The 18566-nt window shown below is 35.1% G+C and overlaps 1 protein-coding gene across 4 annotated transcripts in view; it reads right to left on the reverse strand.

Moving 5' to 3' along the window:
* FAF1 (Fas associated factor 1) overlaps nt 1–18566 on the reverse strand; it is a 493835-nt gene that overhangs the window by 78001 nt on the left and 397268 nt on the right. For all 4 annotated transcript variants that reach the window (XM_058552367.1, XM_058552369.1, XM_058552370.1 and 1 more), the window contains one exon: nt 14339–14427. In XM_058552367.1, coding sequence (XP_058408350.1) covers nt 14339–14427 — 89 coding nt within the window. The remainder of the gene's footprint in view (nt 1–14338; nt 14428–18566) is intronic.

Genomic DNA, 18566 nt, shown 5'->3' on the forward strand with positions numbered 1-18566 from the left:
AAGTTTTAATTTTTATGAAGTTCAACTTAATTTTTCTCTTGTTGTCTGTGTTTTCAGTCATATTTAAGTCACCAATGCCAAATCCAAAGTCACAAATATTTTCCCCTAAGTTTTATTCTAAGAGTTTTATAGTTTTAGCTCTTAAATTTAGGTCTTTGATACATTTTGAGTTTTTATACATGGTGTTAGGTAAAGGTTCATCTTTTGCATCTGGGTATCCAGTTTTCCCAGGACCATTTGTTGAAGAGACTGTTCCTTCTCCACTGAATAGTCTTGGTGCCCTTGTTGAAAACCAATTGACCCTACATATGAGGGTATATTTCTGGGCTCTCTTTACTATTCCATTGGTCTATATTTCCATCCTTATGCTAGTACCAACACTGTTTTGATATTGCAGGTTTGTAGTAAGTTTTGAAATTGAGAAGTGTGAATTCTCCAACTTTGTTTTTCTTTGTCAAGATTGTTTTGGCTATTTGGGGCTCCTTGAAATTTCATACGAATTTTAGAAAGAGTTTTTCTATTTCTGCAAAAAACACCGTTAGGATTTTGATAAGGATTGCACTGGATGTGTAGATCACTTTGGATAGTGTTGTCATCTAAACATGATTAAGTCTTCCAATCCCATGAACAGGGAGGTACTTCCATTTATTTAGGTTTTCTTAATTTCTTTCAGAAATATTTTGTGGTTTTCAGTATACAAGGCTTGGGTATCCTTGGTTAATTTTATTATTCTTGATGCTATTGTAATGGAATTGTTTTCTAAATTTCCTTTTCAAATTCTTCATTGCTAGTGTATAGAAATATAACTTATTTTTAATTTTATATCCTGCAACTTAGCCAAATTTATTAGCTCTAACAGTTTTTTTGTGTGGAATCTTTAGGGTTTTCTACATATAAGATCATGTCATCTGTAAATAAAGATAATTTCACTCCTTCCTTTCCAAGTTCGATGCTTCTTATTTATTTTTCTTGCCTAATTGCTCTGTATAGAAACTTCCACTACTACGCAGAATAGCAATGGCAAAAGTAGGTATCTTTGTCTTCTTTCTGATTTAGGGGAAAAGCTTTCCAGTGTTTTACCACTGAGTATACATGGTAGCTGTGGGTTTCTCATATATGGCTTTTATTATGAGGAAGTTTCCTTCTATTCCTAGCTTATTGTGTATTTTTATCATGAAAGTGTGTTGGATTTTGTCAAATACTTTTTCTTCATCAATTGAGTCTCATTAATACCAGATTTACAGATTATGCTGTATAATAGTTTGACTGTACAATATCTGAATGCATATTCCCAGTTCATTCTTTCATCTTAATTTGTGTTCCCCATAATTCACTGTTAAAAAATGGACTTTAATTCCTTTAATACTGAGCACATGATACTGGCCTATGAGAAAACCACCAATTTTAGGAAAATTTCTAAGATCATAATTTTTAGATAGTAAAAATAAACCATAATATTTAATTAATACTAATAATAGTTTATTATCAGTTAGAAGGTAATTGATATTGTTCGCAGCATTTGATCAAGGTTATTTATATCCAGTTTGATGACTCCTAGTTTCAGTTATAGGGTAGCTTTCATATCCCATTTCTTTTCTTTATTTCTAATAACTTAGAATCCAATTAGAGATTAAGAATAGAAGCAAATGCTTATTGGCTCTTTCAGTTATGTCTAAATATTTTGATCAAACAAGGACTCAAATTATGGAGCAATTTCTCATAAAGGGCTACTTTAAGCTCTGTCAGACTTAAGTCATGAGTTTATCACACTCAAAAGACGACAGGTTGACTGTTTAACCCGGGGAGATAGTGGCAAGTAGATGCCTAATTCATTCTTTGGTTGCACTTACTCTAAAAAGCATTTCTTCATGTTCTGTTGAAGCCTTTGTTTGGGGATTTAAAATATGCTCTATTATATATAATTGATTTATTTCACTGAAGAACGAAGAAAATTATCAGGTTTTTGGAAAGAATCAAACCCTTGATGATTAAAGCCATGTGTAACACAGTTCATTTTTCCTTAAGATATCTTGATATTCTATTTTCAAAATTAAAAACTATGATATTTTTAGTTCTAAAAAATATATTTAGGATATACAAGAGTATACTGCTGAGATATAAAATTTGAACAAGGCCTTTGCATTTATACCTTTTTTATGTGTCATAAAAAGTTTTTATCTCATGCCTCATTACAAAAACTTATGCTTGCACCTTTCTCATAGATCAGATGATCTCAAACTTTAGTGTGCAGCAGAACCAACTCCAGGGCTTATTAAAACATAGATTGCTGGGTCCCATCCTCACAATTCTGATTCAGCATGTCTGGGGAGGGACTTTCTAACAAGTTCTCAGGTGACACTTACTCTGAGACCACTGACTTAGATAACCAGTATACTTATCTGACAAGGAACATCTTAGATTCCTTTTATTTTAAACAGTCTACTAGAAAGATGTCTACTTGAAGCTCCCTAAGATATTAGCAATTTTCATTATTTTCTTCAATACTAAATCAAGATTTGAGGGACATATTACTAATTACCAGCTATTCATTTTAGTGTTGGTCTAGTGGTTAAGATTCGGTGCTCTCACTGTCACAGCCTGGGTTTCTTTTCCTCAGGGAACCACATTACCTGTCTGTTGGTTGTCATACTGTGGCAGCTGCATTTTGCTGCGATGCTTAAAGGCATGCCACCAGTATTTCCAATACCAGCAGCGTCACCCATGGTGGACAGGTTTCAGTGGAGCTTCCAGACTAAGACAGACTAGGAAGAAGGACTTGGTCACCCACTTCTGAAAAAGTTGGCCATGAAAACCCTATGAACAGCAGCAGAGCATTGCTTTATATAGCGCTGGAAGGTGAGAGGATGGAGCAAAAAGACCAGGCAGGGTTCCCATCTGCTCTCCATAGGGTCGCAAGGAGTGGGAATCAACTCAATGGCACTAACAATAACAAATTCATTTTAGTAAAGCGGTGTGTGGACTGACATTCAAGTGCAATCCTTTCCATCTGAATAGCCATGATCTTCCTTGCTGAACTTACAGTTAGGTTTTTTCTTAAATGGCTTTATTAAGATATATCACACAATTTACACATTTAAAGTGTATAATTCAATGGTTTCTTATATACTTATAGATATATGCAACCGTCACCACAGTCAATTTTAGAACATTTTCATCACCTCAAAAAAACCCCACATACTCTTTGGCTATCACTCTTCTACTAACTCCCCCCACTCAAGCCTAAGCAACCACAATTCTTTCTGTTTCTATTAATTTTTCTATTCTGAACTTTCCTATGAGTGGAATCATATAATATGTGATCTTTTGTAACTGGCTTATTTCACTTAGCATAATCTTTTTAAAATTTATCCAGTATTGTAGCATGTAACAGAACTTCATTCCTTTTCATGGCTGAATAATATTCTCTTGTCTGTATATACCACATTTTGCTTACTCATTTGTCCCTTGATGGACATTTGGGTTGCTTCTACCTCTTGGCTACTATGAATAATGTTGCTATAAACATTCATGTACAAACTTTTGTATGGACATATCTTTCACTTCTTTAGATATATGACTAGGAGTGAAATTGCTGGATCATACGGTAACTATGTTTAATTATTTGAGGAACTGTCAGACTATTTTCCAAAGCAGCTGCACCATCTTATATTCTCATCAGCAGTCTGAGGATTCAGATTGCTCCATATCCTCACCAACACTTGTTATCTGACTTTTTGATTCTAGCCATTGTAGTTGGTGTGAAGTGGTATCTCATTGTGGTTTTGATTTGCATTTCCCTAATGACTAATGATGTTGAGCATCTTTTCACGTGCTTATTGGTCTTTTGTATATCTTTCTTGGAGAAATGTCTATTCATATCCTATGTCCATTTTTTAATGGGGGCAATCTGTCTTTGCATTATTGAGTTATAAGAGTTCTTTATATATTCTAGATACAAGTCCCTTATCAGACATATGATTTGCAAAGATTTTCTCCCAGTCTGTTGGTTGTCTTGTCACTTTCTGGATGATGTCCTTTGAAGTATAGTTAATCTGTCATCAGTACTGATTCTACCTCATCTTAAAATTTCTCTGTAATATGTATTTCTCATTAATAAACAGAATGCAGAGTGATGACTACTTCTGCCTCATATACATACATATAGCAATATGTCAAGAACTGATTCTTACCTTGCACACATTAGCAGTTTCATCTAAATATAACGCAGCATGGTGTGCACAGTGTTTCGTTGCTCTTCCACAGACCATGATCCTGCCACTGCATGCCACCCAACAGTGTCACCTGATGAAGTACTTTCTCAGGAACTCATTCTGCTGTCTCATTTGCACTTTTTTTTTTTTTTTTTTTGGTGAGGAAGATCAGCCCTGGGCTAACATCTGCTGCCAATCTTCCTCTATTTTGTATATGGGACGCTGCCATTGCATGGCTTGATGAGCGGAGCATCGGTCTATGTCCGGGTTCTGAACCTGCGAACCCCAGGCCACCGGAGCATGCGAACTTAACCACTACACCACTGGGCTGGCCCCTAAACATTTTTTAAATTGTTAACTTTGTAGCTGTCTTTACAAGTTTCTTGGTAGTAGCAGGATTTGCATCCTTTTTACCTCAAGGAGTGCAATTTGTAAACAATTTCTCCTCTGTGATTTGGTCACTGCTCTGCCTTGATCAATAAGATTTTTCTTTTTAAGTGGTATGTATTATTTCTCTCTTGTTCTGAAAAAAATCTATTGATTTAACAGAGAGGTAGGTCATTGAGCTTTACTTAATAAGGAAATAAAAACTTTGAAGGCTTCGCCTTTTTATGAAAAATTTAATATCAAAGAAACACTGGCACTGGGGTAAATGGATTGCTTCTCCTATAGAATCAATTTTCATATATTCACTTCTCAATCAAAATTTTCTTTTATGACAGCTAGTACGAAATCATCACAATCGGAGTCAGCCGCCTCGGTATCTCCTATACTAGCACTGGAATTCTCTGAATTATGTTTACACTGATGCTGAACTAGTTTGAACTACGTTATACTGATTTACAGTATTTATTATACTATTCTCATCATTACTTTTATACTTCAAAGAACTACATTTGAGCCATGATCAATTTTGGGGAACTAACAATATAATATGACTAATTTAAGAAAGTAAAAATGAATGTAAATTTAACAATAACATGGAATGACATGAAAGTTCAGAAGCCAAAGTCAACTGCCCCAGTTAAATGAATGTTTGTCAAGACAAAACAACCAAAGCAATCCTTGTTATACAGAGCAGTCTAATAAATTGTAACAGATATGATGAATGAAATGGGATTTGAAATTTTGAAATGTGAACAAAATTGATTACATTGCTTATTCATACCCAACTGCCTACAATCCTTGGTAGATAAGTGAGTACTCTTGTAGACCAGGAATCACACTGAGAAACACTGCCCTAGAGACTAGACCTATGCCTTGCACGTAGCAGGAACCCGAAGAGTGACTTATCTTCATTCTCACTTGTTCTACCTACCTCATAGCTTGCAGTGGGAGTATGCAAAAGCCCTTCTGTATGCTCCATGTCAAGCTGCTTAAATAGCATGTCTAGCTCACCTTGGCTAGGTGTTCCCAAGCCTTCATCCACCTAATCACTCCACAGACTTTATTGGAACTGCTGAGTTGTAAGTCCAAGAACCCTGTCTATCTTGCTCACAGGTGTGTTACTGGTGCCCTACATAGTATCTGGTACATAGGAAAAGAACAATAAATATTTATGAAATGAATATACAAATCAAGATGAGAGACATTATTATCTTCTGTGATCTAGGCCTAACTAAGGAGAAAAATCACTGGATAAAAAACCCCTTTTTAAGGGCCAGCCCTGTGGCATAGCAGTTAAGTGCGCGCGCTCCACTGCTGGTGGCCCGGGTTCGGATCCCAGGTGCGTACCGATGCACCGCTTGTCAGGCCATGCTGTGGCAGCACCCCATATAAAAAGTGGAGGAAGATGGGCACAGATGTTAGCCCAGGGCCAGTCTTCCTCACCAAAAAGAGGAGGATTGCCATGGATGTTAGCTCAGGGCTGATCTTCCTCACCAAAAAAAAAAAAACAAAACCCAAAACCCCTTTTTAAATATTTATGCCCTCAATATAGGAGCACCAGATATTAAAAGACCTAAAGGGAGAAATAGACAGCAATACATTAATAGTAGGGGATTTTAATATCCCACTTTCATTAATGGATAGCTCATCCAGACTGAAAATCAATAAGGAAACATTGGATTTAAATGACATGTTAGACAAGATGGACTTAACAGACATATACAAAACATTCCACCCAAAAGCAACAGAATATATATTCTTCTTAAGTGCACATGGAATATTCTCTAGGATACATCATATGTTAGGCCACAAAACAAGTCTTAATAAATTTAAGAAGATTGAAATCATATCAAGCATCTTTTCTATCCAAAATGGTAGGAAACTAGAAATGAATCACAAAAAGAAAACTGGAAAGTTCACAAATATGTGGAGATTAAACAATACACTACTGAACAACCACGGGTCAAAGAAAAAATTAGAAGAGAAATCACAAAATAACTTGAGACAAATAAAAATGGAAATACAACATAACAAAACTATGGGATGCAGTAAAAGTAGTTCTAAGAGGGAAGCTCATGGCAAGAAAGATCTCAAATAAACAACCTAACTTTACATTTCAAGGGAAGAGAAAAATAAGAAAAAACAAAGCTCAAAGTTAGTAGAAGGAAGGAAACAACAAAGATCAGAGTGGAAATAAATGAAATAGAGACTAAAAAGACAATAGAAAAGATCACTGAAGCAAAGAGCTGTGTTTTTTGAAAAGATAAACAAAATTGACAAACCTTTAGCTAGACTCACGAAGAAAAAAGAAAGGATTCAAAATCAGAAATGAAAGAGGAGACACTACAACAGATACCACAGAAATATAAAGGCATAAAAGACTATGAACAATTATACACCAACAAATTAGATCACTTAGAAGAAATGGATAAATTTCTAGAAACATACAACCTACCAAGACTGAATTATGAAGAAACAGAAAATCTGAACAGACCGATTACTAGTAAGAAGACTGAATCAATAATCAAAAATCTCTCAACAAGGGCCAGCCCAGTGGCACAGCGGTTGGGTGTGTGCGCTCCGCTGCAGCGGCCCGGGGTTCGTGGGTTCGGGTCCTGGGCGCGCAGCGACACACCGCTTGCTGGGCCATGCTGTGGCGGCGTCCCATATACAGTAGAGGAGGATGGGCATGGATGTTAGCCCAGGGCCAATCTTCCTCAAGAAAAAGGGGGCGGATTGGCATCGGATGTTAGCTCAGAGCTGATCCTCCTCACAAAAAAAAAAATCTCTCAACAAACAAAAGTCCAGGACCAGATGGCCTCACTGGAGAATTCTACCAACATTTAAAGAAGAATTAATACCAATCCTTCTCAAACTCTTCCAAAAAATAGAAGAGGAAGGAATACTTCCAAACTCATTTTAGAAGGCCAGTATTACCTGGATACCAAAACCAGACAAGGACGGTACAAGAAATGTAAAGTACAGGCCAATATCCCTGATGAACATAAATGCAAAAATCCTCAACAAAATGTTAGCGAGTCAAATTCAAAAATACTTTAAAAGGATCATACATCATGATCAAGTGGGATTTATTCCAGAGATGTAAAGATGGTTCAATATCTGCAAATCAATCAGTGTGATACACCACATTAACAAAATGAAGGATAAAAATCATATGATCATCTCAACAGATATAGAAAAGGCATCTGACAAAACTCAACATCTATTTAAGATAAAAACTCTCAATAAACTGGGTGTAGAAAGAAAGTACCTCAACATAATAAAGACCACATATGACAAGCCCACAGCTGGCATCATACTCAATGGTGAAAAGCTGAAAGCTTTTTCTCTAAGATCAGGAACAAGACAATGATGCCCACTATTGCCATTTTTATTCAACATAGTATTGGAAGTCCTAGCCAGAGCAATTAGGCAAGAAAAAGAAAGAAAAGACATCCAAATTGGAAAGGAAGAAGTAAAACTGTCACTAGTGGCAGGTGACATGATATTATAAAGAGAAAAGCCTAAAGACTCCACCAAAAACTGTTAGAACTAATCAGTGAATTTGGTAAAGTTGCAGGATACAAAATCAATATACAAAAATCTGTTACATTTCTACACACTAGTAACAAACTACCAGAAAGAGAAATTAATAAACCAATCCCACTTACAATTGCATCAAAATGAATAAAATACCTAGGAATAAATTTAATCAAGGAGGTGAAAGATCTGTATACTGAAAACTATAAGACACTGATGAAAAAAATTAAAGACACAAATAAATGGAAAGATATTCTGTGCTCACAGATTGGAAGAATTAATATTGTTAAAATGTCCATACTACTCAAAGCAATCTACAGATTCAATGCAATCCCTATCAAAATTCCAATGGCATTTTTCACAGAAATAGAACAAACAATCCTAAAATTTGTATGGAACAACAAAAGACCCCAAACAGCCAAAGCAATCTTGGAGAAAGAAGAACAAGGCTGGAGGCATCATGCGTCATGATTTCAAACTATATTACAAAGCTATAGTAATCAAAACAGTATGATATTAGCATTAAAAGAGACACAGAGATCAATGAAACAGAACAGAGAACCCAGAAATGAACTCACGTGGTCAATTAATTTACAACAAAAGAACCAAGAATATACAATGGTGAAAGGACAGTCTCTTCAATAAACGGTGCTGCAAAAACTGGACAGCCACAAGCAAAAGAATGAAACTGAAGCATTATCTTACACCATACACAAAAATCAACTCAAAATGGATGAGACTTGAACGTAAGACCTGAAACCATAAAAGTCCTAGAAGAAAACATAGATGGTATGTCCCTTGACATCAGTTTTAGTGATGATTTTTTGGATCTGACACCAAAAGTTAATGCAACAAAAGCAAAAATAAACAAGTGGGACTACATCAAACTAAAAAGCTTCTGCACAGCAAAGGAACCATCAACAAAACAAAAAGGCAACCTACCAATGGGAGAAATGCGAGAAATGATTTGCAAATCATACATCTGATAAGGGGTTAATATCCAAAGTATATAAGGAACTCATACAACTCAACAGCAAAAAAAAAATCTGATTAAAAAATGGACAGAAGATCTGAAGAGGCATTTTTCCAAAGACGACATACAGATGGCCAACAGGTATATGATAAGGTGCTCAACATCACTAACTATCAGGGAAATGCAAACCAAAACCACATGAGATATCACCTCACACCTGTTAGAATGACTATTACAAAAAGACAAGAAATAACAAGTGTTGGCAAGAATGTGGAGAAAAGGGAACCCTTGTTCACTGTTAGTGGCATTGTAAATTGGTGTAGCCACCATGAAAAACAGTTTGGAAGTTCCTCAAAAAATTAAAAATAAACTACCATTTGATCCAGTAATTCCACTCCTGGGTATTTAACCAAAGCAAACGAAAACACTAACTTGAAAAGATATATGCATCCCCATTGTTCACTGCAGCATTATTTACAATAGCCCAGACATGGAAGCAACCAGATGTCCATCAACGGATGAATGGATAAAGAAAATGTGGTATACACACATACACACACACACACACACACAGGAATATTATTCAGCCATAAAAAAGAAGGAACTCTTGCCATTTCCGAGAACATGGATGGACCTTGATGGCATTAGGTTAAGTGAAATAAGTCAGAGAAAGACAAATACTATATGATCTCACTTATATGCAGAACCTAAAAAAAGAATATCAAGCTCACAGACACAGAGAACAACTGGTGGTTGCCAGAGATGGGGGTTGGGGGGTAGGGTGGGTAGAGGGTGAGTAAAATGAGTGAAGGTGGTCAAAAGGTATAAACTTTCAGTTATAAAATAAATATAATGTACAGCATGGTGACTATAGTTAACAATACTGTATTGTACATTTGAAAGTTGCTAACAGAGTAGATCTCAAAAGTTTTCATTATGAGGGAAAAAAATTGTAACTATGTGTGGTGATGGATGTTAACTAGATTTACTGTGGTGATCATTTGGCAATATACACAAATATCGAATCATTATATTGTACACCAGAAACTAATCCAATGTCATATGTAAATTATATCTAAAAAAAAGAAAAGAATCCTTTTTCTGAACAGAACGCAATTACCTACAGAAAGTCATCTATGGTATACTCAGCTATCCATTTAGTGCCCTAATCCTCAACAGTTAACTCAGTTAGCCCTTCCTGCTCAAAGTTACTGTTGGGTATTAGATATTCTATGACTTTTGCATTTTCAGTACAATTCTGATGTTTAAAAATACTGCATTTTTGGTTTTTTTGTATCTCACATATAAGTTGACATGCAGCTCTATCAGGGAAAACTCTCCTAACAGAACTACTGGCCAGTATCCTTGGTACCTTCAGGAAGTAGTCCAGATATATTTTCTAAAAGACTGATAGCAAAATATCCTTTTGAAGGTTGGTCTGTTTTATGTTTCACTTTAGTTTTTGCACAAATATAGTGTTTTTATTCTCTGTCTGTCTTGTGATGACTTATTCCTGTTTTAAAGAAAACATCAACAGAAGCCAGAATCTGTATCCAGTTTATCATTGTTGGCTCTGGAAAGAGAATAGTATGACAATGGTGAGATTTTAAATAGAGGAAAGGAAAATGAGTGGAGTGCTTAAAACACTAAGATAAAGACAAAGCTTAGGACAAAAAAGCTACACATTCCATGCAGCAAACCACAGAGCCAACAATTGCCTTTGGCAACACAAAAGCTGCCATGAGCCAATAAGCATAGCCGCCCTGTGCTGTGGCAGTACTGTTTTTGAGTCCAAATCAGCACCCTTTAAGATAGGCCCAGACTGTCCCTCTGGCATATTCTGCCCATGTTCCAACAGTATATTCTTAGAATTACTAAAGAAATGAAAATGATGTAACTGCCCTTGAAATCTGCCCTGATCTCTAATATCTGGATTGTGACGGTTAATGAGCTATTGCTCAGATACAAGTTAACCAGAGAGGTTAGGCTGGAAAGGAGTAATCCTTGCACCTATAATATAGGATCCTAAATAAGTTAGTGTTGAATGGATGAACAAACAAACAAATGAATAAAACAATAAATAGATTAGGAACTAGGTACCATAAACTCTGGATAATCAGAGCTTTCTAAATTACTCATGGCTAAAAAAATAGTGCATATGAAAAAAACTGAATCCATTTACAGGTTAGAAAGCACCTATTGTTTGGAACCAGGCTGTAAGCAAAAATAGATTCTAAAATGTGCTACTGCCATGTAGTGATATTTGCTTTCCTCCTCATCCCTTCTCTGCCAATAGCCTTTCATCAGAGCAAAGCACCTCTCTGTCCTCAGGACCTAGTCCAGTGCTATGTACTTGATAGATGCTCAGTAAACACAAAACCAGACTAATACCATTAATGAAAATGTCTATGAATAAAGCTATAGGCAGTTCTGTCAAAACAGAGACTCATATAATATATACTTCTTGGTTAGAGATAGAATAATTAGTGATATACAGGTTAGTCCACTCTGGGCCACTGAAGAATGATTCAGGGTATGAATATGGTTTAGGCTTGGTTTTATTTAATAAAAGCTTTATATAGTATAGACATTTTTGGTTGCACTAATATGATGGAATCACTGAAGTGATGGATGTAAGTGAACCAAAGTTAAGTTTAAATAAATTCAGGCCTAGGAAGCCATCCTCCAAATCTGTTCACGAATGTGATTTTAATTACAAGCTTAAGATAAAGTCTTACTTGAAATTTTTTAAAAAGTAAAGGCAAATTCCCAATTACAAGGGACAGCGTTTCTTGTCACATACTGAGCAAATACCAAATCATTATGATCTCTGCATAGTCCAAAAGAAGTCTTTAAATTTAGAAAAGCTTTTCTTAGGAACTCTACTTGTGACCTGAATGATAACTTTCATGAAGACACTCTAAAAACAAAGAGAAATTCTTACCTCTTGCAGTTAAATTTCAATAAAAATTTCAATTATATGGAGCCTTGGATTTTTCCTGTAACCCTCGTATTAAATTTTGTGCTCAGTATTAAAGGAATTAAAGTCAATTTCTTTACCAATGAATTATAAGGAACACAAACTCAGATGAAAGAATGAACTGGGAATATGCATGCAAATATTGTGCATTCATATTATTATACAGCATAATCTGTAAATCTAGTACTAATGAGACTCAAGATTTAAGACGGCTGAAGAACGAGTTTAGTGAATTATTGTCAATCAATGCCTCTATTCCAGGATAAACGTAATCTTGAATGGCAACGCACCTATTATTACAAATTCCTAAATAAGTACAGTACTTCATTATTTCAAAATGTCACTGTCAATTTAGAGTAACAGATAAACATCTATCTTTCAACCATATACCCGATTACCTTTCCTTCAGAGTAAATGAAACACTGACTATTAAGAAAAATTACAAAATTAACATTTTTACAGCAATAAAAGAAATCTAATGAGCATTAAAACACTAAACTAGTTATAGCACTCCAAATTTTCATATTTGTTAATATGGATACACCAGGTTTTATACCATTGTAATCAAGTATTATTTTTTCAAGTCACATTATTTCATATAAATTCTTTCAAGTATTCATTTATTCAATCATTTGACAAACATTTATTGAGTGCCAACTTTGTCCTTGGTACACTGCTAGGGGATAGAGTTACAAATGTGAATATGATACAACCTTTGCTCTTAATAAACAGTCTAATGGAAGACAGAAACAAGTAAATAAAGTGAAATACAATAGTACAAGGTTATAATGAAATTATCTACATGTTTCCCATTTGTAATAGCTAAAGGGTGTTCTATTGAAAACACTCATCATACCTGGAAACTTCTGATCATTCCTCAGAAATCAAACTCTCCCTTATTTGTTCTATGGAAATCTTTTTTTTTAATTAAAAACAAACAGAAAATTAAAAAGGATAATTTTATAAATATCTGTGAACTTAACACCTCAAATCAACAAATGCTAGTGTTTGTTTCATATTTTATCTTAAGGCTATTTTCCAAGTTCAGAAATTTCTTGACGGATAAAGCACTAATGATTACTTGAGATTATTATAGGTCCTACCACCTGTGTGACCTTAGGTACATTAACTTAACCTTTATGATCCTTAGTTTTCTCATCTGAAAAGTGGAGATAATAATACCAATCTGTGCTAGATTATCTTCCATTTGGCCCTCAGTATCCATGCTCCACCTAGCTTTTTGACCAGGGAGGTTCTCTTGCCTTTCAGCTTCCCATTAGGTTATGTCAATAGGAGGTACTAGCAGGAGCTCAGCGTGTGGAAGGAAAGTGAAGCTATTCTCTGGTTTCCTCCCTACCAGGTCACCAAGGGCTGGCTATATCCCTCTATCAGAAGCAGTTCTCTCCATATACTACCCTCTCCTAGACCTTTATGCCAGGGGTGGTAAGGGCTCCCTTTAGCCCTAGAGTCTGTACTATCCACTGCTGACTTCCATAAACCCTGTCTATATCTTTATAAACAGTTCCCTTATTAAATCTTCTCAAATAACCTAGTTTGAAAGTGCCATCTGTTTCCTGCCAGAACTCTGTCTGACTCATGAACAACCTCATGAGGTTGTTTTGAGGATCACATGAGATGATAAATGTAAAGTGCTTACCACAGTGCTTAGCACATCATAAATATTCAGTAAGTGTTGACTACTATTGTCATTATTAATATTGTTGTTACTATTATTTTATTTGAGGTTCCATGCTCATGTCATCTATACCATTTAAATACGCTTGGGAGACGGAGAAATCCAGAATTCTGGAGATCTTTTACTAATTCTTACAGTGCTTCAAAAATACGTTCAAATGTGAAATGTGTTTACTGCTAACCAATCTTAATATTTAAAAAGAGTACAAGGACGTTAACAGTGAATGAAAACCCTATATGGTAGACCGGATTTCCTGGGCTGTATTTACTTCTGTAAACATACTTTGGAATTCATTTCCTGCAAGTTGACCTCCAGCCACCACTCCAAATCTAGCAAAGTATAAATGTCCATAAAGTTAAACAAATTGTTGGGTCTTGGGGTCATAAAAAGAATGGACTGAAAGGTAAACTCAATGGCATAAAAGTCCTTAGTTAATCTGGAAATGCATCTTCATCATCCTTATTTACCAATCATGACATAGGCAAGCATCACCATTTGACAAATTATCTCATCAAAATCCTATTAAAGGTCTACTTAACCTTTCACCTTACCTCATCCTTTATATCTTCCTGTTGTTGGGCTGTGAAGATCTCCATTGCTGCCATGAGTCTCATCATTAACTCATCCACTGTTGTGTTACCTAGCAACACATAGAGATTGTCAAACTTTACATTATTAAAGTTATTATAAAATGGAAAGTCATTCTACAATTAATCAGTAAGGAATAACTACAGTCTAAAAAAATTTACAGACTACTATGCTAATATCTAGTTAAAATACTTTCATGTTTTAATTGAAATTTCCTATGTTATATAAGAAAGAGTAGTGCAATATACCAGCAGTTGAAATTTCAGAATATTTAGATTTGAGGGAACAGTTTCTTAATATGAAGAATTTTTAACACTATAAAGGAGAATGTCCAAGTCATGAGGATAAAAAGTTCTTTCAAGTTATGAAAACTTACCTATTTAATCACACTAGCAACAACTACCATTTGGTTATATGCCAGTGATTTGGCTAAGCACTTTGTATATATTATCTCATTTAATCTGTACAAAAATTCTATGAAGTTGTCATTATGATTTTGATTTTAAAAAGAAGGAAAATGAGGCTTAGAGAGCTCAAGTAACCTGTCCCACTAAGGTAAATTTCCTCAAGCTGGTGGGGCTAGGATTTGAAACCATATGAGTCTGACTCAAAAATCTATCCTCTTTGCCACCTCAATACACTGTTTACTTAGAATTATCTTCTATCAATAAAAATTCTTTGGTGTAACAAACAGTAATTCAATTTCTGAAAAAAATCGATTTCTTTTTTTTGACCAACTGGTATTTTTCCCCTCTCAGCTGCTTTCAAATGACTATGCTATATAATCTTTATGAAGAGAGTAATTAAAATGTTTGATTCTACTTAATGCTATTTGATTCCCTGTCCAACTCCATAACAAACATATAGCACATATATGCCATTTCATGAATGCATTAAGTTCTGTTATTTGCTTTGGATGCATCTACAAGAGAGAAATTCATGATGATATATAAAGATATAGCAATTCTTCTCTTCTTTCAAAGCTACAGGCAAAAAAGTCCATCTTCCTCCAGGGCCTGAGAAGGGGTCTTGTTGTCCCCTTAATGAAATGGCCACTAACAGGAAAACAAATAGCAAGCATCCTTGCTGGTGTTCTTCCAGAGTAGGGCTTGACTAACATGATCTTTCAACGGTCCTTTTCCCAGTTTTCCTTATGACCACTGGCAGCATGGGGTTAGGTAGTATCTGTGGTCCTTAGCAAAAGAAATGATCTAATTTGGTCACACCAGCACTATTCTCTCAATAAATAAGCTAGAGAACAAATATTATCTTGATGTGGTATCACGGTATTGAGAAAGTAGAATTGATTTTGTAGTCATAATTCTAAAGCTAGTTCCGCTACTTACAAACTATACGACCTAGTACCTAGAAATTACCTAGCACATGACAAGGGCTTAATAAATATTCAGTTAGCAAACCAGTGAATAAGTGAATGAGTGAGCGACTGTAGCTCTCTAAGGATCAATTTCCTTATCTGCAGAATGAAGATAACACTACCTCTGTAGGGTTCTTAGAAAGATTAGAGATAATGTAAAGTGCCTGGTACATAGTACACACACAATCACTGGTAGTTGTTATTAACGGATATGACAAATGGCAAAAAAAAAAAGTTTAGGAGCACCTTCAATGTAGATTTTGTTACTGGGCAAATCTTTGGGTTTCCATTTCTTATTTGCAAACCGTAGGGACTAAGATTCAGGGTATGGGGCATGAGTACTTTATGGCAGGTACCAGAATGAACAATAGGAAAATATTATAGTTATACAGATGACTACATACTGGCCATTAATTTTCAGGTTTAAGCTACTGCTTATCAACTATGCTTCAGCCCTAACTGTAAGGACTCACTGCCAAACTGGACTTGTAGGTACTTTATACCTAAGCCCTTAATGATCCAAGAAGAGAAAAGGTACCAATTAATGCAGTTCAGGGTATTTTTATTCTTCATAGCCTATTGCAATTGTGTTCAACTTTTTGGTTTTAGAACCTCTCTACATCTTAAAAACTATCAAGATCCTCAAAGAATTTTATAGTTATCAACATTAACTGTTAGAAATTAAAACTGAAATATTTAAAACATATTTATCAATTCATTTAAAAGTAACAACAATAAACCCATTACATGTTAATATAAATATCACATTTTTATAAGAAATGACTCTGCATTGCAAAAGAGAAAGTTTAGTGAGAAGAACGGCATTGTTTGAACATTTCTGCAAATCTCTTTAATGTCTGGCTTAATAGAACACAACTGGATTCTCGTAACTACTTCTACATTAAACCAGAGTCAGTGTTGTCTTGGTTGAAATTTATGAAGCAAATCTGGCCTCACACAGATATGTAGCTGGAAAAGGGAGGAGTATTTTAATAGATAATTGTAGATATTCTTCTTTAATGTACCCGAACTGACCAGTGGAAGTCTCTTCAAGGTTAGATACGTAAGGAATTTGGAACCACACCTATGAACTTTTTGTACTTTGTTATATTAAAATCCACTGGTCTATCTTGCTCTTTGAATGGATCTTTTACCCATGTACGATTTTCTAACAACCTGCAATGGTCATTTGGAAGATACTCGTTCACTGAGTTACACATTTCCTCTGAATGTTGACACACCTAATCATGTGATACCAAAAAATCACATTTGTTAACATCACCACTGAAGTCATCAGAAAAGTATTTAGGCTGTCAATCTTATGGTGGAGGATATAACTTTTTGCTTAAAAGCTCAAATTTTATCACTAGCAACAAATATTGTCAGTTCTTTTTCTTGAAGTGACAGATTCACTTTGTTCATTCTGGATAAAATGCCAAATACTCAGGCTAAGTAAGTATAGTTTGTCTGTCAGTCATTTTCAAGTAAAAATGATGTTCTGTTAAAAAAAAAAAAAAAGACTAGTTCAACTGCCCAAGCAACCACACAAGTGCTTTTCTTTGAGACTACCAGTGTACCCTAAAATACAGCAGAAGTGCTTTCTCCATAACCCCCATTTTGTCACACAAACTATAAAAAGAGTTAAAATTTAATAAAAGTAATACTTTTTTTAACTGTACATATATGGAGGTAAAGAAATATGACTACTAGTACAGTTTTGTGTCATGGTCTTGATTCGTGCTAAGGTGCCAGCAGTTTTACACAACATTGATTTTGTGCCACCAGTGCAAATGTCAACACACTAAAAGAGGCAAAAAGAAGTCTTATTACTATTATGAAAATAATCTTGACCTTGCAGATCCCCTGAAAGGGTCTAGGGGACTGCTAGGATCCATGGACCACACTTTGAGAACCACTAGCTATTGTAATATTGCCTGTGACAGGGAAAACAGGCATGAAATATTGTCTTCATTATCCATTTACCCCATGCAATTTGTTCCCCTAGCAGGTCTTCTTTAACATGGTTTATGAAACTGAATGCTCTAGTTATAGAGAATACATAATAGAGGTTTTGTTTTACTCGAGTTTTAAGGGCACTAGAATTTACACCCCATCTCCATCACATTACCTGTTATAGAACTTTTGATTTAAATAGTGACAGAAATTAAGTAACTCAGACACAAGCTTTAGCTTGGGGCACTTGTAACATCTTTTTCCCTGTGGCATAGAGAAGATATGCTGATTTCAATTTAGGCTTTGACATGAATAAGGTAATATTTTATACTAATCCTTGGGGTACATTAATAACAGTAAAAAACAAAAATCATTCACATTTTTTTTTTCAAAGAATGTGCACTATGATTAAATTCACTGGCATCCTATAGCTTCACGCCTCAGGGTTGCATCCCAGACATGGATTCATACAAATAAGGGGAAACAACTGCCACTGTGAACAATTCAATTCACAATATCCAGTCTTCGGTTTTTCCAGATAACTCAAGATAAGCATTTCTTTCAACTAATCAACATTACAGCAAGAAATCAATATATATATATAAGAAATGTCATATCTGACAACTGGTTATGACTTAATTGCTAGTTTACAGAATTTAGCAATTCTAAACATTTAACATGATTATCCTATGTCCCAAGGGCTGTGCAATTTTATTAAGACATTTCTGTTGGATTTTCATGTAGCATATTTCATTTTTCATAGCACCTATACTTTTTGAAAATGTTCTTTTGTAGGATGTTCTATATTTTAAAATGCAAAGATATTCAGCAATTCAAAGAATTACTGTCAGCTTTGATGGTAA

This window comes from Diceros bicornis, chromosome 13 (genome assembly GCF_020826845.1).
Source record: "Diceros bicornis minor isolate mBicDic1 chromosome 13, mDicBic1.mat.cur, whole genome shotgun sequence".
NCBI classification, from domain to species: Eukaryota; Metazoa; Chordata; class Mammalia; order Perissodactyla; family Rhinocerotidae; genus Diceros; species Diceros bicornis.